At 42.3% G+C, this 27584-nt stretch overlaps 1 protein-coding gene across 3 annotated transcripts in view; it reads right to left on the bottom strand.

Annotated features, from left to right (window-relative positions):
- Positions 1-23599, bottom strand: part of FAM189A2 (family with sequence similarity 189 member A2) — a 59467-nt gene extending 35868 nt beyond the window's left edge. Inside the window, exons 1-4 of one of the 3 annotated variants that reach the window (XM_042447257.1) lie at positions 23030-23599; positions 15960-16016; positions 10358-10468; positions 8406-8534 (exon numbers count right to left, since the gene is read on the bottom strand). In XM_042447257.1, the coding sequence (XP_042303191.1) occupies positions 8406-8534; positions 10358-10468; positions 15960-16016; positions 23030-23419 (687 nt within the window). In that variant the 5' untranslated portion in view covers positions 23420-23599. The remainder of the gene's footprint in view (positions 1-8405; positions 8535-10357; positions 10469-15959; positions 16017-23029) is intronic. The other 2 variants (XM_042447256.1, XM_042447258.1) reach the window with 2 other exon arrangements.
- Positions 23600-27584: the final 3985 nt, after the last annotated feature.

Below are 27584 nucleotides of genomic sequence, written 5' to 3'. Positions count from 1 at the left end.
AGATGAAGCTTCTCTAGCAGCAGACGAAAGAGCATAGAAGGTGGAGCTAGATTGGCGGACTTGGGCATGCTCAGTACAAGGTAGTGGGGGGGGGGCTACCCGCCAATCTGCTCAGGTTTGAACTTCTGAATGGAATCTCTGCACAGGCGCAAAACCCTAATGTGTGAGGCACAGAGACTACAACAAAGAAACAGATTTCTCTAGCAGAAAAACTAACCAGAATGAGAGTTTGCTACCTACCAAGAATGGTCATTCCAGGAAGGATGAAAGAGCAAATCTGTGGTTAATCTCTTGCACTAACCTAATAGGGCATCAGTGCTCAAAATTCTAATCCAGTTAAATTTTTTCTCTCCACTTTGATTTCATAGCCTTACTAATCTGGAGAGAAACAGTGAATTGAGAGAGAACAGATAGAATGTGGAAAGCTGTTTTTTTTAAAAATGAAAATAAAAATCCCCAAGGTGTATTGTTTTTCCAGTCTTCTTAGACTATCAAACTCTCATTCCTAGGTAGGCTGAAAGAGCAATCCACTATCTGTGGGATATACCTAAGCTTCCACCACTCAGATGGGCCTAACTATTATCCTGTTGCAAAACTGAAAGAATTATCCTTCCAAAGGCTGCCTGTTCCTATTTATATTTCTCAGTTTTATAGTGGTGGGCAAACATAGGTGGCTCCTTCCATCCCGCTGCTCTGCACACACTTTCTAACAAAACTGCGACCCAGTAATCTGTAGTAGTTGCCACTGATTGTGTTGAATGTGTCCAAGCATGCTGTGTGATCTTGGCATTTTTGCAATTTTTGATCCATCTTGAAAGCATTTGCTGGGATCAGTGATTCCAAAAGTGGGTGGACCCAGGGGTAGAGAGGGAAAGGGGGGCAGCAAGGGCAGCCTTCTGTTAAAGTACTGGTGTGCAAGAAAGACAAGGGAAACCAGCCTTTAAGGACCATAGTGGGGATGAGGGTTGCATGAAATGTCTCTTTTCAGGGTTCATTAAAACCACAGTGAAGCCTTGTTAATTTGTGTGGTGACATCTCCTACTCTTCACCTGCCTCCATGAGCTCATTTTCATGATGCCATTTTGGGACAGACTGACTGACTGGAATGTAGAGTTAGAACACATAGTGGCAGGGGATAAATGGTAGTAAAAAGAAGCCTTCACATTTGGGATCCCATTTAAGCTTTGTGAATTCTGCTGGGACTTGGCCAGCAGGTTGGAGCGGCACTGCTGCTCCTGTTTGTTTTGTCGAACAAGCCACATGATGAGATAGCAGAAGAAATAATGTTTGTGTGGGAGGCGACTTGAAGCTGTGAGGGGAGGCAAGTCTCTGGGGAAGGAGCAGGAGGAGTACTTGGGGTTGATTCTTTTAAAGTACTTTGCTTCTCTTGGACTGAGAGTCCTTCCTCGCAACGGAGAAAAGTGGGAAGCCAGCTGTGCCCCTCTCTGGCTCAGCAGAAATAGATTGAGAGTCCTTTCTCTACAGGGAGACACTTTTCTCTTTGCACCCTTGGGAGCAACAACCAAGCAGCCAAGGAAGCAGCGACTGAGAAGCCTCTTGCTTTCACTGGTCTTTGTCACAAGACCACCATGGCCGAGAGGCTTCTCAGTCCCTGCTCAGCCAGCGGCCAAGCAATGATCAAGAAGCCTCTTGTCCAGACCTGCCACATGACTGGAATGGGGAAGGACAGGTTGCTTACCTGTAACAGTATTTCTTCGAGTGGTCATCTGCGAATACATACAAATGGGTTTCACTGCGCCTGCGCAGTGCTGCTCGGAACCTACTGGAATCACTGGGCAGAGTTAACTCTGCAACATATTGAAACTTTTTGGCGGTAACTCCGCCCACCCGTTATAAGGCCCCTGCCTTCCCGCTCTTTTCCCCAGTTCCGCAATTTTTCCGCCAAGCAGGCGATGGAAAGAGCCAATGAGAACAGGACACTGAGGGGACGGACGGGTGGGATTTGTATGTATTCGCAGATGACCACTCGAAGAAATACTGTTACAGGTAAGCAACCTGTCCTTCTTCTTCGTGGTCTCTGCGAATCATGCCCCCGCAAATGTCGCACTTCTTGAAGGGTGCAGGCATTTTGGAGGTCGTCAAAGCCAGAGGAGAATCCGTAAACGAGGTCAACAGTCCGAAAGTCCGAAGTTACCAGGGGCGGGAGACAAAGAATGGTCAAAACACAGTCCAAGGTCAAAAAGCGAAAGTGATTCCAAGCAAGCGAAGCAAGCGAAAGTTCCCTGAAGCAGCAAGCGCTGCGGAAAAAAGGAACTGGGGAAAAGAGCGGGAAGGCAGGGGCCTTATAACGGGTGGGCGGAGTTACCGCCAAAAAGTTTCAATATGTTGCAGAGTTAACTCTGCCCAGTGATTCCAGTAGGTTCCGAGCAGCACTGCGCAGGCGCAGTGAAACCCATTTGTATGATTCGCAGAGACCACGAAGAAGAAGAGGCTTCTCCATCACTGCTCAGCCAACTAGTGGGTTGCTGCTTCTAAGGTGACTGGTGCAAGAAGCCTCTCACCCATGCTAGCCTTTGCCACAAGGTTGCTTCCAAGGTGATCAGGTGCCAAAAGATAAACAACCAAGATTGGTAGTTTTGAATTTGCATTAAAACAGTAGACCTAAAATCAAGAAATAGGCATTTAGGGTGCTAGGATTGTCACTCAAGAAGAAAGGTGGCAGTAACCCAAATACATTTGGGGACCACTGGCTTAGATGCTTTAATGCCCATTGTTCTGGGATGAAAATAGAGAAATAAGTCTTATGTCTTTCTTTTACAGCCCTTCTGACATCCAAGAAGTGCCACTTCTTCTCCAGTGAGTGAACAGGATTCAGACAAAATATGGGCAATTCCAGAGCCTGAGCCCCAGCTCTCAACCACAATGAGTTTGGCACAAACGATGAATCTATAATAAAAAATAACTTTCCCTTTTCAAACTTGCAGAATTTCTACCCAACGTGGCAGCTACTAATAACAGTACTTTGAAAGACAGAAAATGCAGTGAAGCCTCCTTCACTGGCTCAAATGGTAAATGAGGAGCGAAACAGATGGGCAGGAAGGAGTGGCCAGAAACCACTCCCGTCCTGATTGCACTGGGACTACAATGAACACATGCCGTGACCCTGAGGGTGCCTCCTGCCACAGTCCCAAATGGACCACAGAAAGGAGTGGAAAAGATCCACTCCTCTTGGAGCTGATTTTAGGCTGCATGAGACAGCCCCAGGGTGGCTTCTGGGCACTCCAGTGGCATGTATTGTCTCAGTCAATATATTTAATACTAGACTCAAATCCCATCCCAGAATCTATGTACTGTTGGAGTCTGCAAAGTCACCTCTTGTAAAAATCTTTTCACATGAGGGTGAGATGATAACAACTTCCCTTTAATGCCCAGAACTGATGACAGATCTGACACTTGCTCTGTGTGTGTGTGTGTGTGTGTGTGTGTGTGTGTGTGTGTGTGTGTGTTAGGACTCAAACCTTTCACCAGACCTGATGGCAGGAAAGCCAGAATATTCTTGACAGCTGCTGATGTAGATTGCACAAAATTGTCCAAATGCCACATCTTGAAAGCTCTTCAGGTGTTCTAATAAACCATCTGAGTGGTTTCTCCTAAATGTCAAAATAGTACTTGTCACTGCAGCAGAACAACTTTCTTTTATCAAATTCCTCCTCTCAGTCCCCAAGCACTTAGTTTCATCCAGCCTGGATTGGGATAGAGAACTGGACCTTGGTGTAGAAACTCTTCCACTTGCAGCAGATGTCAGAGTTACTACACTTACGTACTCATCAGCACCAGAAACCATGGTCTCAGCCAATATGGTATGATCATAACCACCTAAACCTTCTCCAATTTGATCTTGGCTAAAACCCTTTGAATTATTTGTAATAGTGGGAACACATAGGACAAACCTTCTGGCCATGGGATTGATAAAGTGTCTGAGGCCCCATTCCCACTGGGCTATAAAGCAACGAATCTTGCTGCAAGTCTGGCTCGGACTGAGTTCTCGAGTCGTATTCGAGTCACGTCCATCATTCCCATTACAAAAGGGAGCAAACGGACTCGTTTTTTCTTGACTCATGTTCTCATTCCCATTGATAATTCTGTTGTATTTTGACGCGGACTTTTTTGTTCCCCTTTCCCATTGCCTGTCTTGAACCTTTTTTTTCTTTTTTAAGCTGTCAATCAAGCGCTTAGGCGATTAGCCATCACAGTGACATCAGTTGCTTCGATGCATTTTGACGCAGGCTATTTTTGTTCCCCATTCCCATTTGCATCTTTCAAATCTGTTTTTCTGTGTGTGTGTGTGTTTTTTTAAAGAGGTTGATGGATCACTGAAGTGCCTGAGTGCTTGGGCGGCTAGGCATCATTGTGATTGGAAGAGGGGAAGAAGAAGAGGAGGAAGAGGAGGAGGAAGAAGAAGAGAAGGAAGAAGAAGAAGAAGGGGGGAAGAAGAGGGGACTGGCTTGGTGGCTAGAGACCTGTAGGAGACAAAAAAGCCATGCAAACCCACTGGGAGACCTTGGGCAAGATACACTCTCTCAGCCTCTCAGGAGAAAGTAAAGGCAACCCCTCCCCGAAGAAACTATGCCAAAGGAACTCTGCGGGGTTGCCATAAGTCAGAAAGGAGTTGAAGGCACACAATAACAACAACAACAGAAGAGGAAGAAGAGGGGAAGAAGAGGAGGAGGAGGAGGAAGAAAAAGAAGAAGGGGAGAAGAAGAGGGGGGCTGGCTTGGTGGCTAGAGAATTGGAGGAGACAAACTGACCATGCAAACCCACTGGGACACCTTGAGCAAGACACACTCTCTCAGCCTCTCAGGAGAAAGTAAAGGCAACCCCACCCCCCAAAGAAACTATGCTAAGGGAACTCTGCAGGGTTGTCATAAGTCAGAAAGGTGTTGAAGGCACACAATAACAACAACAACAACAGAAGAGGAAGAAGAGGGGAAGAGGAAGAGAAGGAAAAAGAAGAAGGGGAAAAAAAGAGGGGGCTGGATTAGTGGCTAGAGAATTGGAGGAGACAGACTGGCCATGGAAACCCACTGGGAGACCTTGGGCAAGACACACTCTCTCAGTCTCTCAGGAGAAAGTAAAGGCAACCCCCCCCCCAAGAAACCTGCCAGGGAAACTCTGCAGGGTCGCCATAAGTCCAAAAGGAGTTGAAGGCACACAACAACAATAACAACAACAACAACAGGAGAGGAAGAGGAGGAACGGGGGAAGAGGGAGGAGGAGGAGAATAGGAAAAAGAAGAAAAAAAGAAGAGGAGGAAGAGGGGAGGAAGAAGAGGAGGAAGAGGAAGAGGGGAGGAAGGAGGAGGAAGACAGGAGGAGAAAGAGGAGGAGAAGGAAGAGGAGGGAAGGAAGAAGAGGAGGAAGAAGTAGAAGAAGGGGGGAAGAAGAGGGGGCTGGCTTGGTGGCTAGAGAAATGGAGGAGATAGACTGGCCATGGAAACCCACCGGGAGACCCTGGGCACGTCACACTCTCTCAGCCTCTCAGGAGAAAGTAAAGGCAAACACCCCCCAGGGAGAGGGAAGGAAGAAGAGGAGGAAGAAGAGGAAGAGGGGAGGAAGAAGAGGAGGAGCAGGAGGAAGAGAAATATTATTATTTATTATTATTTATGGTATTTATACCCCGCCCTTCAGCCCTAATGGCTAAATAAGAAGGGCCCAGCCAGCCAGCAAGAAACCCCAACTCCCAGGACTCACAGGCAAAGGAGCGCGTGCACACCAGAGAGAGAGATGCTGCGTTCACACTCTTGGCACTTCTTTCACTCTTTTCTGGTTCTAGGCTATGGAATTCTGGGAGTTGGAGTATGTTGTTGGGCCCAGAGTGGAAAAGGTGGAGGAGCAGGAAGAAGGAGGAGGAAGAAGAGGGGAGGAAGGAGGAGCAAGAGGGGAGAAAGAATAGGAGGAAGAAGAATAAGAGGGGATCCAATTCAGATCCAAAGGTCTTCCCGTGTGTGTGTGTGCGCGCACGCGCACATGTGCCCAGTCCCACAACCAACTCCAACTCCCAGGAAGGGCAGGCAGGCAGGGGAGCACAGAGATGCGCACGCACCAGAGAGAGAGAGAGAGAGAGAGAGACTGAGGCTGCATCTACACTGGAGAAATCACCCGGTTTGGCACTGCTTTTAAGCATCCTGACTCAAGGCTATGGCATTCTGGGAGTTGGAGTTTGTTGTGGGCCCAACTCCCAGAATTCCATAGCCTAGAGCCAGGAAAGAGTGAAAGCAGTGCCAAACCAGGTGATTTCTCCAGTGTAGATACAGCCTAAGTCTCTCTGTCTCCCTCTCTTTGGGGCCCCCTTGCCCCAGCCTAGCTATGGGCCTGCTACACATGCGATCGCTTCCTGCACCACCAAGGAAAGGCTACGTGAATGCAAAAATGGCGTCGGGAATGCCAGGAAAGAGAACAAAGCGGGTGACACCTCCAGACCAGCCCCTTTAATATTGGCCCTCCCATCCCAAAATACCCGAATCGGACACCCGAAGTTCCCATTACTTTACCCCAGATCGGACACAGTCCCTGGCAAAAGAAACGCTGGAAAAGTGGTATCAGGGTAACCTGGCTGATTCGGGTTTTCACAAGAGAAATCGATCAAAGGATCGAACGCGAATTCAAATGGGGACGATTTTCCTTAAACTAGGATTGAATGCGAGTTCAAATGGGAACAATGTTCCTATAATCCGATTCTTGATTCGCTTTATAGCCCAGTGGGAATGGGGCCTTAAACTGTTATTTGATTTGGACTTGTGATACTGATTTTACAATGCTGATCCTGTTTGTCATGCTGGTAAAACTAAACAAATAACACAAAAAAAACAACACATGAAACAAAATGTAGATTAGGATAGTATGGTGGGCCAGGGGATTCTGGATTTGACTTTCTGCACTTGCTTATTGCATAAGGGGAAACACCTGCATTGGTTGAACAAGAGAGCCTTTTTCTGTGCAAGATAACTGACATATGGGCTTGATCTGTATCACAGGGAGGGTGGGAGGAGTTTAAAACCCCTGATCTCTCACCTCAGAATCTCAAACAATATTGGACAGCCCATACTGGTTATGTGCAAGGGTATATAACTATGGAGTATGGGGGGATTCTGCCTCCCCAATGAGTTTTTTTCAGTTGCTACTAGCACTGCAGAGAATGAAACACTGAAAACCATTCATCTGTAAAACTTTGTTGCTGTTGTTGTTCATATTCCCTTGGTAAATTTGCCTGCCCCTTTTCTTTGGATGCCTCAACTATGTTTCTAAATGATCAACTGAAGCCTTAAATTTCTCCAATGCTAGAAATTTGGCAACCGAAAGAAATTTCAACAGAATTTTTTTTGCTGTAAAACATGGGCAAAAACTGGACCTTGTGCTCAAGGTCAAACCATATGAGAAAAGTTACATGGAGTTTAGCCTTCATAGGCAAATGCAAACACTGTGGTTTTCATATTACATTCTCATATAAACAGACATGAATGAGCATGAGGTTGAATTCAGCTGGAGACAAATTCTATGAACCCTGAAGTTCTGTAATTTACAACAAAGGAAGAAAAATTGATTTTGCTTTCACGAGCTTTACCAAAATGGTGTGTGGCACACTCTTTGTTGTTGTTGTGTGCCTTCAAGTCATTTCCAACTTATGGCAACCCTAAGGCAAAACCTATGATTTTCTTGGGAAGATTTGTTCAGAGAGGGTTTGCCTTTGCTTTCCTCTGAGGCTGAGAATGTACAACTCACCCAAGGTTACCCACTGGGTTTCCATGACTAAGCAGGGATTCGAACTCTGTTCTCCAGTCATAGTCCAAAACGCAAACCACTATATCTGCTGATTCTCTTCCTTATTCTATAAATAAAGACTACGTTCCATAAACCAGGGCAGACAGTCTGCATTGCTGCATTTGCCGCTGAAAATCAGCCAAATGTGCAACTGGACGTGATGTTAAGTTTTCATTTCCTGTATTTCAAGCCAATTTTGGGCTGTTATTATTCTTGGGGAAGGACACTGAGAGAATCTGGGGAACAGTAACACTAAATTGATTTATTTGAGGACTCTTGTAGTGGTCTGGGCAATTTTTCCTTCAAAAATATATATTAAAAGTGAGGGGAGGGGGTGTCTGAAGATCTGGGGAAACTGTAACAAGCTTTTGGTGCTGTATGCAGCCCAGACGCTCTGGTCTTCACAACCCTGCTATAAATTTTATACATTGCTTTTTATCTCCATTTCTTCCCCAACTCTCTTCAGGCTCTGAAGAAAAAATAACAGGACAGTGCTAAAAGAAAAAAAAAGAAGCACATTTGAAAGCCATCAGCATCACTATATATAAAGGAATTACATAATACCAGGATAAATATTCACTGCAGTTTATTCATTGCCTGTGAGTCAATATTAGGTGATGACCTCACCTTGAGGAGAAGGTGAACTGCACTGCATGACTGGACTGGATACAGCTTCAATGCATTTTCTTTCTCTGTGCATTTTGCTGGCAGAAATTCTTCACAACAGAAACAAAACTTATTTTCACCCACATCTACCTTTAATATTGCAGAAGGTAAGGAGAATTATGAATTAGCAAACTGAAATAAAATTTTACAATACACAATCAAAAATATCATGCTGTATACTTAGAAGGAATCAAAGAATTAAAATCCATAAAGCAATTTACTACCAACATTCAATGAACTGTAGGAATAACTATTATGCTATTGTTTCTCCCTAACTGATATATATATATATTTAAATCTGTCATATTAAAAAGCTAGCCCTGATCAGATGGGTGCTCCTGAAGATGTCTTCTCTTACTTGGGGCATTCGTGGAAATGTGGATTTTGATAACCTTCCAAGCCTTTAAAGTCTTATGAAACCCCTTAAAACCTTCTTATTGAATACCTGCCATTACAGTATTTACCTAAGAGAGCTGCATAAGGTCAAAGGTTTTTTTTTCCCTTCAATTGAAAAAAAATTGAATTATATAAACTATATCTTAAGTTTTGGAAGAGTAGCTTGTTTCCTAATTAACCCAGGGGACATTTGATGTTAAAGTTCTATATTCATCTCATTTCTCAGTAAACCTGCATACATGTGTGCCTTTTGTCTCATACATATTATTTATTCAGCATCATCAATATATGTGGTATTTCACAAAGGAGCGATACAGACCGCCTCTCTGCACCACTTTCCGGGTGACTTGGGAGTGCAGCATTTACACGTCACACGCTACCAAGCCACCCAGAAGCCGCCTGGCCATTTACACAGGGGCAGTAATGCTGCATGCTGCTGGAGCGCCATGAAGGTGGTTTCTGGCCACTGCGCAGGCAGAAAAGCTGGCTTTTTGCCGCTCCTTTTTCGGGAGACTTCAAGGCAGATTAGGGCCATGGCATATGGTTGCCGTGGCCCCAATCCAGTTTTGGAAGGGGCAGCTTCACATAGCACCTTCTGCTGATCTATTTCACCCCAAAATTTCATTAACAAAAGTGAGGAGGGGAAGTCTTTGCTTCAAGAAACATAAATGGCTGGATTCAACTGATCTTCAAATCTATGGTTTGTAGGACAGTGAATTGAGCGCTGTGCTCAGGTGCTCATTGCTCTCAAAACTTTACTAATTACTTTCCAGCATAATCAAAGCTTAGGCTGACACAACATTTGACTCAACTGATTATGTTTTGAGTGATCCCTCCAAGCCAGTATTGCAAATTATTAATGATCTTTATTTGGAGGGACTGCTCAAACTCTAACCTGCTGATGTATCTTTTAAGCTTTAGCAAGCTAGTGATAGAGAATTCAAGGCAAAACATGAGGCTCTGTTCCATTAGCCAGAACAGAAACATTGATTATTAGGCCCTGTGGGTCTCTTCAAACCACTTCATAACACCTCTCTTTACTTTTATGAAGCCTCATCTCAAGGTCTTTGTCATAAAATGTTATGGATGGCATCTATTACGATCAAAGTAACAGAGGGGCAGAATGATTCTAGGTGTGCTATTTTGGGGAACAGCTCAATGTTTCATACAATGTGTATTTCCACTCCAAGATTTCATTTCACCTGGGGATAAGAACTAAGTGAGTAAGCCAAGGGCTAATGGTAATATGAGTATGAGCATAGGGTTTTAACAAAGTGAACTCAGATTAATCTGTTTATCATTTGATATGGTTACTCCTTTTTCTTTGACCCTGAATGGGTAAAAAAAGGAGAATAAAAACATATTAAATCAGCTGATACAGGACAGAGTCATGTTTTTCTTTCTACTTTTGATATGCTGTATTTTATTTTATAAGAATTCTAACTCAGTAAAGGTTTGCATGGCAACTGCTACCATCTATTACATTTGAGGCATAATCAGGTAAAATGGCTTCTCACCAGATCACATCTAGGTACACTGGACACAAATTGAGCACCTTGGCATCCAAGAATAAATCCAGCCAGGTTCAAGAGAACACAGATAACGGAAAGCAAAACAAACAAGTTAACCTAAGAACAAGATAAAGAATATATATATATAAAACCATGTTAAGGGATTTGGCTGTCAAAATGTGAACCTTTTCATAAATCTGTATCATTATCCAGAACTCCTCAGAAAGTTTAATTTTTCTTTTAAAAAAGGCATACTGTACAATGCCCACACCATGAACGATATCTGTTTTTGGTTGACTGTTATTATTTGTTGTTGTTGTTTGAATGGGTATATTTATAATTGCTTTTAATTCTATTGATAATATTATTATATTTTAACTTTCATATGATGTGTATTTTTAATTGTATCATTTTTAACTTTTGTATCCTGCCTGAATTCCAGGGCTGGGGAAGAGGTAGAATATAACTAAATATAACAACAGCAACAAAACATCATTAGAAGATTATAAAATATCTAGAACTACAAATTCCTAGTGCTTCTAGGAAAAGAATACTGTGATTCCAGTAGTGATAGGTGTTCCATCCCAACAAGGCATGGTCTGTTGCCCTAAGTATAAGAGTGGCTTGATCTACATGGAACTGTGATTAGTCCTGATAGGATTAGTCCTGATTTCATGTAACTAATCAGATTAGTCCTCATTCTGTGCAACTATATTTGATAGGTTCATGGAAATCATCCTATGGCTTTGTTCTCCTAAATTTAAGCTATTTTTTGCTGTCTGAAGGACCATTTCTACTCCTCTCTTTTTTACCTCATCCTACCACTCATCTTTCCATTCTTTATCTTCTTTTTTAAAGTTACTCTTATTACAGTCCACAATTATTCTAAATACATTCCACATTTTTGTTTAGTAGCTGGATGTGAGCTGATCGTCTGGATACAGACAAACACAACACGTGCCGAGAACAGAACAATAGATGCTCTGGGAACAATGTCAAACGGACTGACAAAGCACCACAGATAGGGTCACAATAGCACAACTACAAAAAGCAACAATGTTTGGTATGCTCCACATTATCCAGCCTTATCTCACTGATTCCTAGTTTCTTGGACAGAATACAAATCATTGATAGTCAAAAACTCGTAATACTTGATAGACTATGAAACCCATAATAACAAATAATATTTCCCCAAACTAGACATGAACATGCTGTCATCTTTTTCACAAAAAAACTTGCACAGGCAGCAAGTAAAGGGGACCCTTGGTCTGCGATGTCTCTACATTAATGCACAGAGCATGAGAAATAAGCAAGATGAACTCGAACTCCTAGCACAATAAAGCAAATACAGTATGATATAATAGGTATCACTGAAACCTGGTGGGATGAGTCTCAGAATTGGAATGTAGAAATAGAGGGGTATAATCTTTTTAAGAGAAATAGGCCAAACAGGAAAGGAGGAGGAATAGCACTATATGTCAGAGATATTTACACCAGTGAAGAGATCCAGGACATCAATACTGGAAGCCAGGTGGAGAGCATCTGGATAAAAATTAAGGGAGAGGGAAACAACAAGGATGTTATGGTGGGAGTCTACTACAGAACCCCCAGTCAGATGGAGGAATTGCATGATGCCTTTCTAGAACAGATGACTACACACTCAGAAAGGAGAGATGTAGTAGTGATGGGTGACTTCAACTATCCTGATATTTGCTGGAATTCAAACTCAGCCAAATCCTCAAGGTCTAGCAAATTCCTCACTTGCCTGGAAGACAATTTCATTTTCCAAAAGGTGGAAGAAGCAACAAGGGGGTCAACTATTTTAGATCTGATCCTAACCAACAAGGATGACTTGGTTAATGGGGTGCAAGTGGTGGGATCATTAGGTGGAAGTGACCATGTTCTCCTGGAGTTTGTAATACAGTGGAAAGGAGAAGCCAGGCATAGTCAGACACGCATCCTAGACTTTAGGAGAGAGGATATCAGTAAACTTAGAGAAGTATTGAGGGTGATCCCGTGGTCAGAAATACTAAAAGAGAAGGGAGTTCAGGGCGGATGGGAGTTTCTCAAAAGGGAAATACTGAAAGCATAATTTCAAACAGTTCCATTGAGAAAGAAAAATGGGAGGTGTCTCAAGAAACCAGGATGGATGACTAAGGAATTTTTAACAGAGCTAAGTTTTAAACGGAATATCTATAAGAAATGGAAAAAAGGGGAAATCACAAAAAAGGAATTCAAAGAAACAGCAGGTAAAGTGGGGTAAAGTCAGAAAAGCTAAAGCGCAGAATGAACTCAGGCTTGCTAGAGAGGTTAAGAACAATAAAAAGGGCTTTTTTGGATATGTCCACAGCAAAAGGAAGAAGGAAATGGTAGGGCCACTACATGGTGAAGATGACAAGATGCTAACAGGGGACAGAGAAAAGGCAGAATTACTCAACACCTTCTTTGCCTCAGTCTTCTCAAAAAAGGAAAAGGGTGTTCAACCTGAGGATAATGGAGCAGAGGACAGAATAGGGAATTTCAGCACAGAATAAGTAAAGAGATAGTACAGGAATATCTTATTAATGGCTCCTTTTCATCCTGGAGAGAAGTGACCAGTGGGGTCCCACAGGGCTCTGTCCTGGGGCCAGTGCTATTCAACATCTTTATCAATGACTTGGATGACAGAATTGGGGGATACTCATCAAATTTGCAGATGACACCAAATTAGGAGGAATAGCTAATACTCCAGAGGACAGGATCAAAATTCAAAACGACCTGAATAGACTAGAAAGCTGGGCCAAAGCTAACAAAATGAAATTCAACACTGAGAAATGTAAGGTACTGCACTTAGGGCAGAAAAATGAAATGCACAGATATAGGATGAGGGACACCTGGCTGAACGAGACTACATGTGAAAGGGATCTAGGAGTCCAAGTAGACCACAATGTGAACATGAGTCAACAGTGTGGATGCCGGCCGCTAAAAAGGCCAATGCAATTTTAGGCTGCATCAATAAAAGTATAGTGTCTAGATCAAGAGAAGTAATAGTGCCACTATATTCTGCTTTGGTCAGGCCCTGCCTGGAATATTGTGTCCAGTTCTGGGCACCACAATTAAAAAAGGACACTGAGAAACTGGAGCGTGTCCAAAGGAGGGCGACTAAAATGGTGAAGGGTCTGGAAACGATGTCCTATGAGGAACGGCTTAGGGAGCTGGGGATGTTTAGCTTGGAGAAAAGAAGGTTAGCCATGTTTAAATATTTGAAGGAATGTCACATTGAGGAGGGAGAAAGCTTGTTTTCTGCTGCTCCAGAGAACAGGACCCGGAGCAATGAATGCAAGCTACAGGAAAAGAGATTCCACCTCAACATTAGGAGGAACTTCCTGACAGTAAGGGCTGTTCAACAGTGGAACAAACTCCCTCGGAGTGTAGTGGAGTCTCCTTCTTTGGAGGTCTTTAAGCAGAGGCTGGATGGCCATCTGTCAGGGATGCTTTGATTGAGAGTTCCTGCATGGCAGGGGTAGGACTGGATGACCTTGTGGTCTCTTCCAACTCTATGATTCTGACCTGATTTTGTAGTACTGGGAAGTATTTTTCTTCACATTTGAGCTTTTAATTGTTTGTATACCACTTGTAATCCCCCTTTAAATATAGATTATAAACACAACAACAAGAAAATGCAAAGGCTCAAATGCATACAAAATTATTTTATATTCCAGCAATGGCACTGGCACATTTTAAGGATTCAAATGTCACTCTACTTCCTCTTCAACTACCAAAAATAGAATAGGATATAACACAGATTTATTCTCCCTAGACTCTAGACTCTCAATGGGGGAATTACATGGTGAATTTTGAAAAAAGAGATACATCATGTCTGAATACTTTCTTGGCTCCAAATACTTAAGAAATAAGTATGTAAAATATGGGGCAAATCTGACAAATGCTTACTCATTCAATTAAACCTTTTATTCAGAGTTGCCTTTGATTATTTTATATCAATGTAAAGGATTGCCTCCAAAGCTTCTGACAACAGAAGCAAATGTCTGATTGGAATGGTTAACCTACGTAACTCTTTTCCAATAATACAAGACAGGTTTATAGTACAACCTGCGGGCAGATTGAAACCTGTCCCTTTTTGCACCCACAAAGCCTCTAGGGAGTGCCAATTAAGCTCCACACAAATATTACAGTAGTTGATGGATGTGATAGTAGTATGAAATTAAAGTATATTGTAGATTTAAACCAATGGCAATGTACATCAGTCAGGAGACAAACATACAGCTTAGATCCAGAAAATGGTGAGCAGAGATGTAAAACAGGACTTTCCTGCCTCTAGCTACTCACTGACCGCCCTTTGCATGCCTACAAAAATCATCCCTGTTAATTTGGGAGACCTACTGGAATAGTTTGCTGTACAATAGGAAGTGAGAGACAACAGTGGAGAAATAGAAATTGTGGAAACAGAAACTGAAGGAAGTTGAATGAGAAAAAGCACTTTCCACTTACATCTGTATCCAACCCCATGTTCCGAAATTTTAAAATTTATAGCCACCAGCTTGCTATCAGGATATTAAAATGCCATCAAAGGGAGAAACAAGACACTTCCATTACAACTTATTTACTTTTACAATTTTTGCAAACATGCCATGAGGCACTAGTTCCAATTTCTCTAATGTTACTGTTATTTCAGCATCAGTCACTACATTCTCTACCTAGACTGGTATGTACAGAGTATTATGTTCCAGCAAAAATAGATTACTATAAATACATAAATTTGCATAGTATTTTCCCACTATTTTCACAACTGCAAATCTAGTTACTTAGTTTCAGCTTGTGATAAATTTAAGTTGCTCCAAGACTAGTGAGGTAAATATTGGGGCTAAACAAAAGCCCAAATAAAATCAACAGTACATAAGGGTTTCTCTTGTCATACATTATTGTTCATTCATCACTGTAAGTGTGTGAGTTTTTAACTATCTTTTATTAATATTTTATGTATGTTGCTGTTGCTCATTTTAAGGTTATTTTTGTTCAACATTTTGAAAAAGAATCATACTAAGGAATTATAACTATGTTATCATTAGATGAGAGTTCAATTATTATTTTAAAGAAATGAAAATGAGTTACAGACACACAAGTACATGAGGCAAGAATTATTAAGGAAACATATCAGACAATACTAAACAAAACATAAAACTTTTTGTAGGACTAAAAAAGGTATAAATTGATGATAATAACATTTGTTTCAAGAATGTTGATCCAGAGTGCTGGAGCCAAGGGACCTTACTACACAGAAAGTATTATCCTCCAGCAAAAGACTTATACAAATTAGAAACTTTTATTTAGAAACAGAATAATTAAAATATAGCCACCTACATCATTAAAGCAATAAGGTCTCAGATTCTCTTTCAACCATTCTGCTATTAAAACAATAACAATCTTAGTTTTTTGTGGGTTTTTCGGGCTATGTGGCCATGTTCTAGCTAGAAGAACATGGCCACATAGACCGAAAACCCCACAAAAAACTATGGATGCCAGCCATGAACGCCTTCAGCTTCACAATAACAATCTTATGTTCCAATGTTACATTTTAATGAAAGCCATCATATTAACTAACACATACCAAAAGAATCATTGGTCTCTTCCATGTTGTTAATCCTATAATTCCTGATAAAATGACCTGCAACAACAAAAATAAAATAAAATGACTCAAAACAATGGAAGTCCACCACTCCTTCTTTCCATGTTGAAAATATAAGTAATTTTGCAGCTTCTATAAATCTGAAATTCTATAATCTGAAATTATTTAAAACAAAAAAGGTACATTATCCAACAGGGATTTCTCCTCTTTAAGCTTTACTTCCATGAAATAAAACAGATATCCCATATTTTCAATTATTTGCATACTGGACACAGAAAGGAATGGCATTTTTTAAATCATTGCTGGATAATGATGAACTGTGCCACCAAAATGAAGAGAAAACATAGTACAGTGGTCCCTCCACATGCCCTGGGTTAAGGGGGTAAAGGAGCTCTGTGAATGTGGAAAAATCGGAAATAAAAAACACACTATTATTTTACCTAAGAGAATACCTCTCTAGGAATCTCCAGGTCCTCCAGTGCAACTCTGTGGTCAACATTTGCCAGAGGTTGATCATAGAATCATGTTGGAGGACCTTCAAATGCCTATGGAAGTGTTTTCTCTAGGAACATCTAGGTTCTCCAGCACAATATGATCAACATCTGGCAGAGTTGTGCTGGAGGACTAGAGATTTCTAGCAAGAACATATTAATCAAAACCAGAGATAATCAAAACCGCAAAAGTAAGCCACATATGTGGCTGTAGTGAAATATTATGGACAAATGTCACCTGAGAAAACATACACTATAAAGTAACATTTTGCTGTAGTTGTATTGCCTTCAAGTCATTACTGTAATGGCAACCCTAAGGCAACAAACCTGCACTGACACATCTTGCAAAGAAAATACCATATTATTATTATTATTATTATTATTATTATTATTATTATTATTATTATACCATAATAGATTCATCTTGAGGTCTTCATAAGTCAGAAACAACTTGAAGGCACACAACTACAAAAAAGGCAAACCTATCCACAGGTTTTTATTGGCTAGACTTGTTCAGAGGTGAGTTGCCTTTGCCTTCATTTTAGAGAGTATGATTTGCCTAATCCTTTCCGGATTAGAACATCCTGTTGACCTGCCTTCCCCCCCCCCCCATTATTCTCCATCTTTACCTTTTACTCTACCCGGCCTCCGCTTGAAATTTTATCTCATTATAATTGTTTTGTACACCATTGTTTTTAACCTCTTTTGTGGTTTAATCTCTTGTTAGCGTTTATTATGTTTTTATGGCGGGGGGAAGGATGGGGATCTAGGAACTTTTAATGCTTTTTTCTTTTAATTGTATCTTGTTTTACTGCTGTAATCCCTTGGATTCCTCAAGATTAAGCGGAATATAAATTATTATTATTATTATTATTATTATTATTATTATTATTATTAAGGTCACCTAGTGGGTTTCCACGGCCACATGGAGATTCAAGTCCTGATGTTCAGAGTCATAATCCAATGCTCAAACCACTACAATGACTATCCTAAATTCCACTTCAAATATTTGGTGGGAATGGGGAAGGGAACAAGTGTTCATACTTGAATTTCTGTTAACACAGCTCCCACAGTTTGTCAAAACTAGGTGATTTAATCCAATACAGTGGTACCCCGGGATACGAAAGCACCGCCTTACGAAATTTCCGGGATACGAAAAAATCCCATAGGAAAAAACTGTTCCGGGTTACGTTTTTTTTTTCGGCTTACGAAAAAAAATTTTGGTGCTTTTCGGCGCTTTTTCGCACGAAACGCGGCTTTCCAGCGCTAGCGCCTATGGCTTTTTCGGGTTACAAAAAAAATCGGGTTACGAATGCCGCGGCGGAACTAATTAATTTCGTAACCCGAGGCACCACTGTACCTACTTTTGCAACATACATTTGTTTATACTGAAAGAGAATAACAAAAATATTATGTAATACCAATACATATCATTTGTGCATGGGTCATCTCAGTTTAATAATGTCGATCATTTAATATCAGTGAGTGAGTTCTACCTAGAGAAGTTACCAAAATAAGGGGGGGGGATCAGTGCAAGGCAAATCCATTTTTGGACAGAGATGTAGAGACTGATATTTCAGTGATGATTAACATATGTATGAAGTAAAGAAAGGCATCCATATGTCATCCTCTTCCTCCACTTTACAATGGCTCCTGCCACCCGAGAAGATCACGTTCTGCCAGATCGGGACAACTGCCTGTGGGGCTGTGAGGGGCTGTGCTACCACTGGCAAAAGCTGCTCTTCTCGGGTGGCAGGAGTGTTGCAAGGAGGAGGAGAAGAAAGAGGATTATGATGAGGAGCACTGCTAGGAGGAGGAGGAAGAGGAGGAGGAAGGTAGTGGCAGCAGCAGCTGCAACAGCACCAGATAAGACTTGGCTTTCTAGGAGGGGGATTCCCTACTCTGTCAACTGCAGCCCGGCCCACTGGGAGCCCCCTCAGCCACCACTGCTGCCCAGGCTCCCGGGGAAAGAAGAGGACGACTCTTGGGAGGATAAGGGATTTGTCTCCTCATCCCCTGTCAAGTCCACCAGTGCCTACTTCATGACGTCTCGTCCCTAATGGTGGTGCCACTTGAGGATCTGTGGATTTTAGTATCCGCAAGGCAGTCCAGAACAGATCCCTCCACGGATACCAGGGTCCCACTGTATTTCTTTGAAGAAAACATTTAACCTATAATTTAGAGAAGCTGAAATAGAATGGCTGATCTACTGAAGCTGGTAGAATCTGCTGGTAGTTAATATTAGTAAGAAGTAACTGTGTCCTCTTGGGCCCTGACTTGCCTATACAGGTGCAGCCATGCAGAACCATAGTCATATGACTGACAGTGTCAGTCATCTGTTTACAAGACAGCAAGACTACTCCTTTCCATCTCTATCATTGCTATAGAGCAGATGCTTATATTTACTGGAGGGTTTCAAAAATAAACATATCTAAATTTGTTGGCCTGTATTAGCTCCCACAAATACCACAACCATAAAATTGTGCTTGGCGCAGGTTGTTAAAAATATGACTTCTCTCTATATAGAAAGAAGAGCTGCAGCTAAACCTCTACCACTGTCATATCAATATTACACAATTTTCCTGTAGTTTCAAGTTTGTTTTTTAATGGCATGGAAGTCACTTCCTCTTGTCTTCTGTATATTAAAACACAGAGATGCCAGGGAAGGGATATGTGGCCCTCCAGATGTTGTTGGATGGATGGCAATTTCCATCAGCCCATACCAGCAGTCAGTAGTGAGCGAGGATGGGAACTGTGGGTTAAAAACATCTGGAAGGCTGCATATTCTGCATCCATGATGTATATTTAGATCACTCTGTTTTCGTTTTACTTCCCATGAAGCAGGACAGTGCAACTCACATCCGCAAAATCTGCATCCTTCAAACCACGCAGAATTGGAATACTGGCTATATATAATTTCTAGCTCTGTTTCAATGGAAGGCTCATGATGGTTGGGGGAAAATCTTTAGTACACTTGGAACTCTCTCAGGAGAAAACCATATCCTCCAACCCATAACCAGGCAACCTACAGTCAAGTGGTATAAAACTGTGTGTGTATGCATGTGCTTTCAAGGGTTTTCTGTACGTACAATATTTTTAATAATAATAATAATAAATTAGAATTTCATTATACTGTAGTTACTTCCAGAAAGGGCTGGGAAAAATTACACAATAATTCCTTAAATCATATTTTTATTGGTTAGAACTGCAAGGGCCCACAATTCTGACAATTAACACTCTTTGCAACCCAAGACACAAAGAGATAGAAAGAACACACATCCTGAAGATCTGGTCATCAATGCAAAGCAAATTGTATGAAAATCAGTATGTGGAAAGATCTTGTAGCACCTTTAAGACCAACCGAAAGAAAGAAATTGGCAGCATGAGCTTTCGTAAACTTCTGTTCACTTCCTCAGATGCATTAAGTAGACTGAAGTCTACGAAAGCTCATGCTGCCAATTCCTTTCTTTCAGTTAGTCTCAAAGGTGCTACGAGATCTCTCAACATACCGATTCTACAGACAGTTATATCTTTGAATTCCATGAAAATCAATGAGGCTTATTTTCATATTTGCATCTAAGATACCTATAGGAAACTTAATAAAGGCTATATGGTTTATAAGGAAGCTTTGCATGAAACAATACTTCTTGATATTGTAAAAGAAGCCCATGGAATGAAAGAAGCCACAAAACCTGCTATAAAATCTGTAGGCAAAAGGTCTATATTGAACCAAGCTGGTTTAATACAGCAAAACAGCAAAACCCAAAATTATGGGGTCATTCACCATAACTATCCTAGCAAAGCCCCAGGGAAATACAAAGGGGTAAGGAGAGTGCATAAATAGACCCGTTCATTAATGGAGTATCAGTATAAAACTCTGAAGGACAACTAAATCAACACTTAATTCTCTGACTGTATTTTCTCAATCCGCTATTTTAAAAATGATTTTAATAAACAGTTCCTGTAGCACTGTCTTGCAGAATGGAGCTCATAAATTATAGTTTTGGCGCATCTGAAAAGAGAAAACTTTCAAGGAGTAAACCAATACTTCTAACACTGAACATACAGTCGGCCCTTCTTATACACGGATTTTTTATACACGGATTCAAGTATACACGGTTTGAAAATGTTCAAAAAAAGTGTAAATTTCAGATACCAAACCTTGATTTTCCATTTTTTATTAGGGACACCATTTTGCTATGCCATTATATTTAATGGGACTTGAGCATACACGGATTTTGTTATCCACGGGGGATCTTGGAACCAAACCCCAGCGCTGCGTATAGGAAGGGTCCACTGTACTCAACACATTTATCTAAGTACTAGATATACCAATGCCTCAAACATTAACCCGGCCTCTCACCAGCTAGAAACGACCCTTTTGCCCCAGCCACTTTTAAATCTCTCTAAGACCATCTTTAGGAATTTATTATCAATTTATGACATAAATCTGAGGAAGGAAGCTCAAGCCTACAAAAGCTCATGCTATCAACTTCTTTCTTTCAGTAAGTTTCCAAGGGGCTACAAGAGCACCTTACCTACTGATTTTCCAGACTAACATGGCTGGGTCTGTGAATTTATGATTAAGTCAGTTCTCAAAGCCCTAATCTACTGGCAAACAGGCACACTACTGTCCATCTTTGCAGGGTTGTCCTGAAGGAAAACACAATAAAAAGCTCATGTTGGTCTGTAGAATCAGTATATAGAGAGATCTTGTAGCAACTTTGAGACCAACTGAAAGAAAGAAGTTGACAGCATGAGCTTTCCAAGACTTAAGTCTACTTCCCCAGATGAGTTTGATGGAGTGGGAGCCAGGGACAGACATGCCACACACATCAATGACATATATAACTCTGTCCCTTGATTTCCACTCCACCAAATGCATCTGAAGAAGTAGACTGAAGTTTAGGAAAGTTCATGCTGCCAATTTCTTTTTTTCAGTTAGGGTCAAAACACACAGCAGAAATAATCCAGTTTGAGACCGCTTTAACTGCCCCTGGCTCAGTGCTAGGAAATTGTGGGGGCTGTAGTTTTGTGAGACATTTAGCCTCCTCTGTTAGAGAGCTCTGAGTGCACTGAGCCAGGGCACTTCAAGTAGTCTCAAAATGGATTATTTCTGCAGTATGTTCTGGCCCTCAGAGATCTCTCTACAATCAATCAATCAATCAAGCTGTACAGCATGCTTTGAAAATTAGGAAAGGCTGCTTTAGTTTTAAAATGGGTTTTAATTTTAGTTTTAAAATGATCAGTCAGCAGTTGCTGATCCAGCAGCAGGTGTCCCAGGGATATGACTCGATATATAACAGACCACAACAACCACATTACCACATTACCCTCTTATAGTGCTGCTCTTCCACTTTGACTGCTCTGGCTGCTGCCTCCTGTTGCATTCTGGGGCTTGTAGTCCAGTGAGGCCTAAGAGCTCTCTGGCTGAGAAGTCTAAGTGCCTTTCCCTCAACTGCAAATCCCAGAAACATCTAGGGGTAGCTGTGTTGGCCATATAGCAGATCCAAGAACATCCAAACCGTGATGTCTTTATTAGGCCAACCAAAATGCACAGCTGCATGTTGCAAGCTTTCAAAGTCATTTCATCAGGTAAACAGGAGGAAAAGGAATTGAAGATGTTAGTCATAGGCCTGCATTTGAACTAAGACCAGGAACAGAAAAATGCAAGCCTATGACTAAGATTATTATTATTATTAATATTAGTATTAAGCTTTATTTATAAAGCGCTGTATAAATTTACACAGCGCTGTACATACAATCAATTAAAACAGATAAAATAAACCTGCCTGTGATGTCACTTCTCCAAAGATTATAATACAATATTAGTATAAATAAATTCAATGAATTCAAATAAATTAAATCAAATCAATTCATATAAATAAACAAATAAATTCAATGAGTTGAAATAAACAAATCAAATAAACTTATATAAATAAATAAATTCAATTAACTCAAATTAATAAATAAATCCAATGTATATAACTAAATTCAATGAATGCAAATAAATAAATATATCAAATAAACTCATATACATAAGTAAATTCAACGAACTCAAATAAACAAATAAATAAATAAATTCATATAAATAAATTCACTGAATTCCAATAAATAAAGCAAATAAATTCATATGAATAAATAAATTCACTGAATTCCAATTAATAGATATATCAAATAAATCAACAGCATGTACTAATATGTACAATCCTTCCATCCCTTCCTCCTGTTTGCCTGATGATGAAGGAGAAGGAGAAGGAGAAGAAGTCAGTGTGACTTGGGAAGCTTGCAACATGCAAAGCCCAAACCCTGCCTCCTAGATGCCCCCCTCCCCTCTTATAGCGCTGCTCTTCCACTCTGGCTGCCTAGTCCTCCCGTTGCATTCTGGGACCTGGAGTTTCGAAAGAGGCATTTAGAACCCTCAGCCAAGGAGCTCTTAGGCCTCACTGGACTACAAGCCCCAGAATGCAACAGGAGGCGGCAGCCAAAGTGGAAGAGCCTCGCTGTAAAAGAGTGTAGAGCAGCAACAGACGCCCCCAGACCCAAAACAGGGCCACTTACCGAGGACCCGGCCCAGAAGGGGCAGGAGTTCTTGACTTGAGGGGAGCTGCTGAGGGAGAGCGCCCCGAAGCTGAGGGCCACCAGGCAGCAGCCCAGAATGAGCTGCAACAGCCCCAGGGAGAGGAGGGGTCTGGCCGGCAGCAGCAGCAGCCCCAGCCCCGAGGAGGAAGGGGAGGCATAGGAGGAGGAGGAGAAGGAGGCCCCAGCGGGGCGCCGGGGGCAGAGGGCGGCGGCGGGGCGAGGGCGCCGCCCGGGACGGGACCAGCGGAGCTGCGGAGGCTCCTGGGCGGCGGAGGAGGGCGAGGAAGAGGGAGCCCTGGCCGCCTCTGGAGCCGCGGAGAGCCTGGCGGCGGGGCAGCAGGAGCCCGGCAGCACCACGGGGAGAGACATCCGGAGGCAGGGGAGAGTCAGCCCCAAGTTAACGGCTCCTTCCTGCCTTCTCCTCCTCCTGCTGCCAGGAGGACCAAGGATGCCTGCCAAGCCCAACCGACGACGACGACGCCCTCCAGCCCTCCTCTCCCCCTCGCCTTTGGCCTCCGCCTCCTCCTCCGCCTCCCGCACTCCTCTAGTAAACACACCGCCACACTACCCGCCCCTCAGGGGCCGCCGCTGTTGCTGCTACTACGACGACGACTTCTCCCCATAAGTTTACACTTAGGCCCTCCTCCTCACACGGCTGCAATAACGGATTCACACAAATCCTGTCAGACTAGGAGTCACAATCTTACGGAATTGTAAAATATAAAACTATCCCCTCATTGTAAACAAGTTACTATAGCTACGGCTACTACTACTACTACGACCGTTTATTTGTAGAGCGCGACGTAAGGTTACATCGCGGTCCTTATACGGGCGCAAATGGATTCAAACAAATCCCGTTAGAAGCGGCGTCACGATCTGAGGGATGCTATAATATTAAAACTATGCAGTCGTTGTAAATACGTTACTATTGCTACAAATACTATGGTCGTTTATTTGTAGAGCATGCCACAAGTTTGCATGGCCCTTATATGGGTGCAATGGATTCAAATAAATCCTGTCAGGCATAACAACCTAAGGGATGATAAAATATAAAACTATGCAGTGATTATAAACACATTACTACTACTACTACTATGGCCGTTTATTTGTAGAGCGTGCCATAAATTTACATGGCCCTTATACTGTTACAATGAATTTTAAATAAATAAAATCCATACAATTAAATAAATTCAATGAATTCAAATAAATCCTGCCAAAGACGTAACAATCTAAGGAATGATAAAATGTTAAACTATGCAGAGATTATAAACAAATTACTACTGCTCATGCTACTACTGCTATTAACTAGTGAGCACCATAAGTTTACATGGCCCTTTACAGGTACAATCCATTCCAATAAATCTTGCCAAAAGGCATAACAATCTAAGGAATAATAAAATATAAAACTATGCAGTGATTATAAACACATTACTACAACTATGACTACTATAACCGTCTATTTATAGAGTGCACCATAATTTTACATTGTACCCTTATACAGGTACAATGAATTCAAATAAACAAATAAATCAAATAAATAAATTCATATAAATAAATAAATTCACTTAATTCAAATAAATCCTGCCAGAGGTGTACTATCTAAGGAATGATAAAATATAAAACTATGCTGTAATTATAAACAAATTATTGTTACTACTACTACTGTTATAACAGTTTATTTGTAGAGCGTGCCATAGGTTCACATGGCCATTTACAGGTGCAGTCCCTTCATATAAATCCTGTCAGAGGCATACAATCTAATTACTATGCAGTAATTATAAACAAATTACTATTACTGTTTATTTGTAGAGTGCGCGGCGCCACAAGTTTACATGGCCCTTATACAAGTGCAATAAATTCAAACAAATTAATATAAGTGCATATAAATAAATACATTTAATGAATTCAAATAAATCCTGCCAGAGGCATAACAATCTAAGGAATTATAAAATAATAATAAATAAAATAAAAACTTTATTTATATACCGCCCTTTGAAACATCAGGGCGGTTTACAGCAATAAAACTACATTCAATACAATACAATTTACAATTTAAAAACTTGTGCCAAATCGTATGTTGCTAACAGAGGGGGGAGGGCTCTCAGGGGAAGTATCAGGGGTAAGCCTGTTTAAAAAAGAACGTTTTCAGCCCTTTCTTAAATTGGGCCAGGGAGGTTGCTGAACAGAGCTCGATGAGCAGCGAGTTCCAGAGAGTAGGGGCCGAGGTGGAAAAGGCCCTTCTGGTGGTGTTGACTAATCTGGTCTCTGGAACTCTTAGCAGATGCTGCCCAGTAGATCTGAGTGTGCGGGGCAGATTGTACGGAGAGAGGCGGTCCTTTAAGTACTCTGGGCCCAAGCCATTTAGGGCTTTATAGGTTATGACCAACACCTTGTATTGCGCCCGGAAGCGAATAGGCAGCCAATGTAGGTCTTTTAAGACCGGTGTTATATGACTGGTCCTAGGTGTATTAGTGACCAGTCTTGCTGCCATATTCTGCACTAATTGCAGCTTCCGGGTATGGTACAAGGGTTGCCCCATGTAGAGCGCATTGCAGAAATCCAACCGAGAGGTGACCAGAGGGTGTACCACTGTTTCTAGGTCCCCCCGGCTCAGGTAGGGACGCAGCTGGCGTATCATCCGAAGCTGATAGCAGGTGCTCCTGACCGTCGCATCCATCTGAGATGTAAGGTGGAGCGACGAGTCAAGGAGCACCCCCAGACTGCGTGCAGAGTCCTTCACGGGAAGCGTGATCCCATTCAGGACAGGTGGAACCACCGCCATCCCTGGGCCAGGAGGACCTATCACAAGTACTTCCATTTTCTCTGGATTCAAGCTGAGTCTGTTTTCCCTCATCCAGCCCATTACCGACTCCAGACAGACCACGAGAGGAGAGATGCCATCCCCGGTCACTGCATCAGTCGGAGACATAGAGAAAATTATTTGGGTGTCATCAGCGTACTGATAACCCCGCGCCCCATGTCTCCGGATGATCTCTCCCAGCGGTTTCATGTAGATGTTAAAAAGCATGGGAGACAGAATGGCTCCTTGAGGGACCCCAGATGTTAGGGGTCTCCTGTCTCCCAGCTGCACCATCTGGAACCTCCCAGAGAGGTAGGACCGGAACCACTGGAGCGCAGTGCCCCCCGACTCCCACCTCTGCCAGGTGCTCCAGAAGGATACCATGGTCGATGGTATCGAAAGCCGCTGAGATGTCTAAGAGCACCAGCAGGGACACGCTTCCCCAGTCAATGCCCAGACGGAGGTCATCGACCAAGGCGACCATGGCAGTCTCAACCCCATAGCCCACCCGAAAGCCGGTTTGAAATGGGTCTAGATAATCCGTTTCATCCAGGATCGATTGGAGCTGGATCGCAACCACCCTCTCGATCACCTTACCCACAAATGGCAACAGCGATGCAGGCCGATAATTATTATGCATCAGGGGGTCAAGGGAGGGCTTTTTTAATAAAGGTCTTACAATGGCCAATTTTAGTTTTGATGGAAATTGCCCATCCCTAAAAGGTGTATTGATAATCTGGTGTAACATTGAAGTTACCACCGGTCCCCTCTGAGCCGCCAGCCATGAGGGACAGGGATCGAGAGAGCAGGTCGTCTTCCTTACACTCCCAAGGATCCTGTCCACATCCTCGGTATTCACAGACTCAAAGTGATCCAGCTTAACCAAGTCCACGGAGGCTCTGGGCACCTCTATTCTGGTCTCTGCTCTAATACTGGCATCCAGACCTTTGCTTATCCGAGAGATTTTATCCGCGAAGAGGTTGTTAAATCGGTCACAGCAGGCCTTAGAAGGTTCAAGGATCTGGTTCGGGGCAGGAGGGAGCTGAGTTAGCTCCCTCACAACCCTGAACAACTCTGCCGGACGCGACTCCGCAGACGCGACACGTGCACCATAGAACGAATTCTTAGCTGCACGTATCGCCTCTCCGTAGTCCTTCAAGAGATGGTCTAGGAGAGTCTGGTCGGATAAGCGCTGGTGTTTCCACCAGTGGTGCTCTAGCCGTCGCAGAACCCGCTTCCTTGCCCGGAGATCTTCCATATACCAGGGCTTTCTTTTGGAAGCAGGTCTGAGAGGGCGCTTGGGAGCGATACTGTGTATAGCCATAGAAAGATTGATATCCCAGATATCAATCAGGGCATCAACAAATATAAAACTATGCAGTGATTATAAACAAATTACTACTACTAGGTAGTAGTAGTAGTATGGGAACCACCAGGCCTTCATTTTTTATTTTTAAAAACTATTAAGTTTTATCAAACAACAAACAGTTTTTTGTGGGTTTTTGCATGCTACGAGGCCATGTTCTCTTCTGGGGATTCTTCTAGAACATGGCCTCATAACCTGAAATACAAAAAAATATCAAGGGTCTGCACAGACAGTACTGAAGGTGTGGCATGCAGCCACCCCTTTTACAGCCAGATTGGGGCTGCGGCAACCACACACTGCACCCGTGATCTGGCCTGTCCAGGGCGCAAAAAGGAGCAGAAAAAAAGAGGCTTCTTTTTGCATCCTGG

This window comes from Sceloporus undulatus, chromosome 2 (assembly GCF_019175285.1).
Source record: "Sceloporus undulatus isolate JIND9_A2432 ecotype Alabama chromosome 2, SceUnd_v1.1, whole genome shotgun sequence".
NCBI classification, from domain to species: Eukaryota; Metazoa; Chordata; class Lepidosauria; order Squamata; family Phrynosomatidae; genus Sceloporus; species Sceloporus undulatus.
The sequence above is the reverse complement of the archived record's forward strand: the minus strand, read 5'-3'. Positions and strand labels throughout refer to the sequence as shown.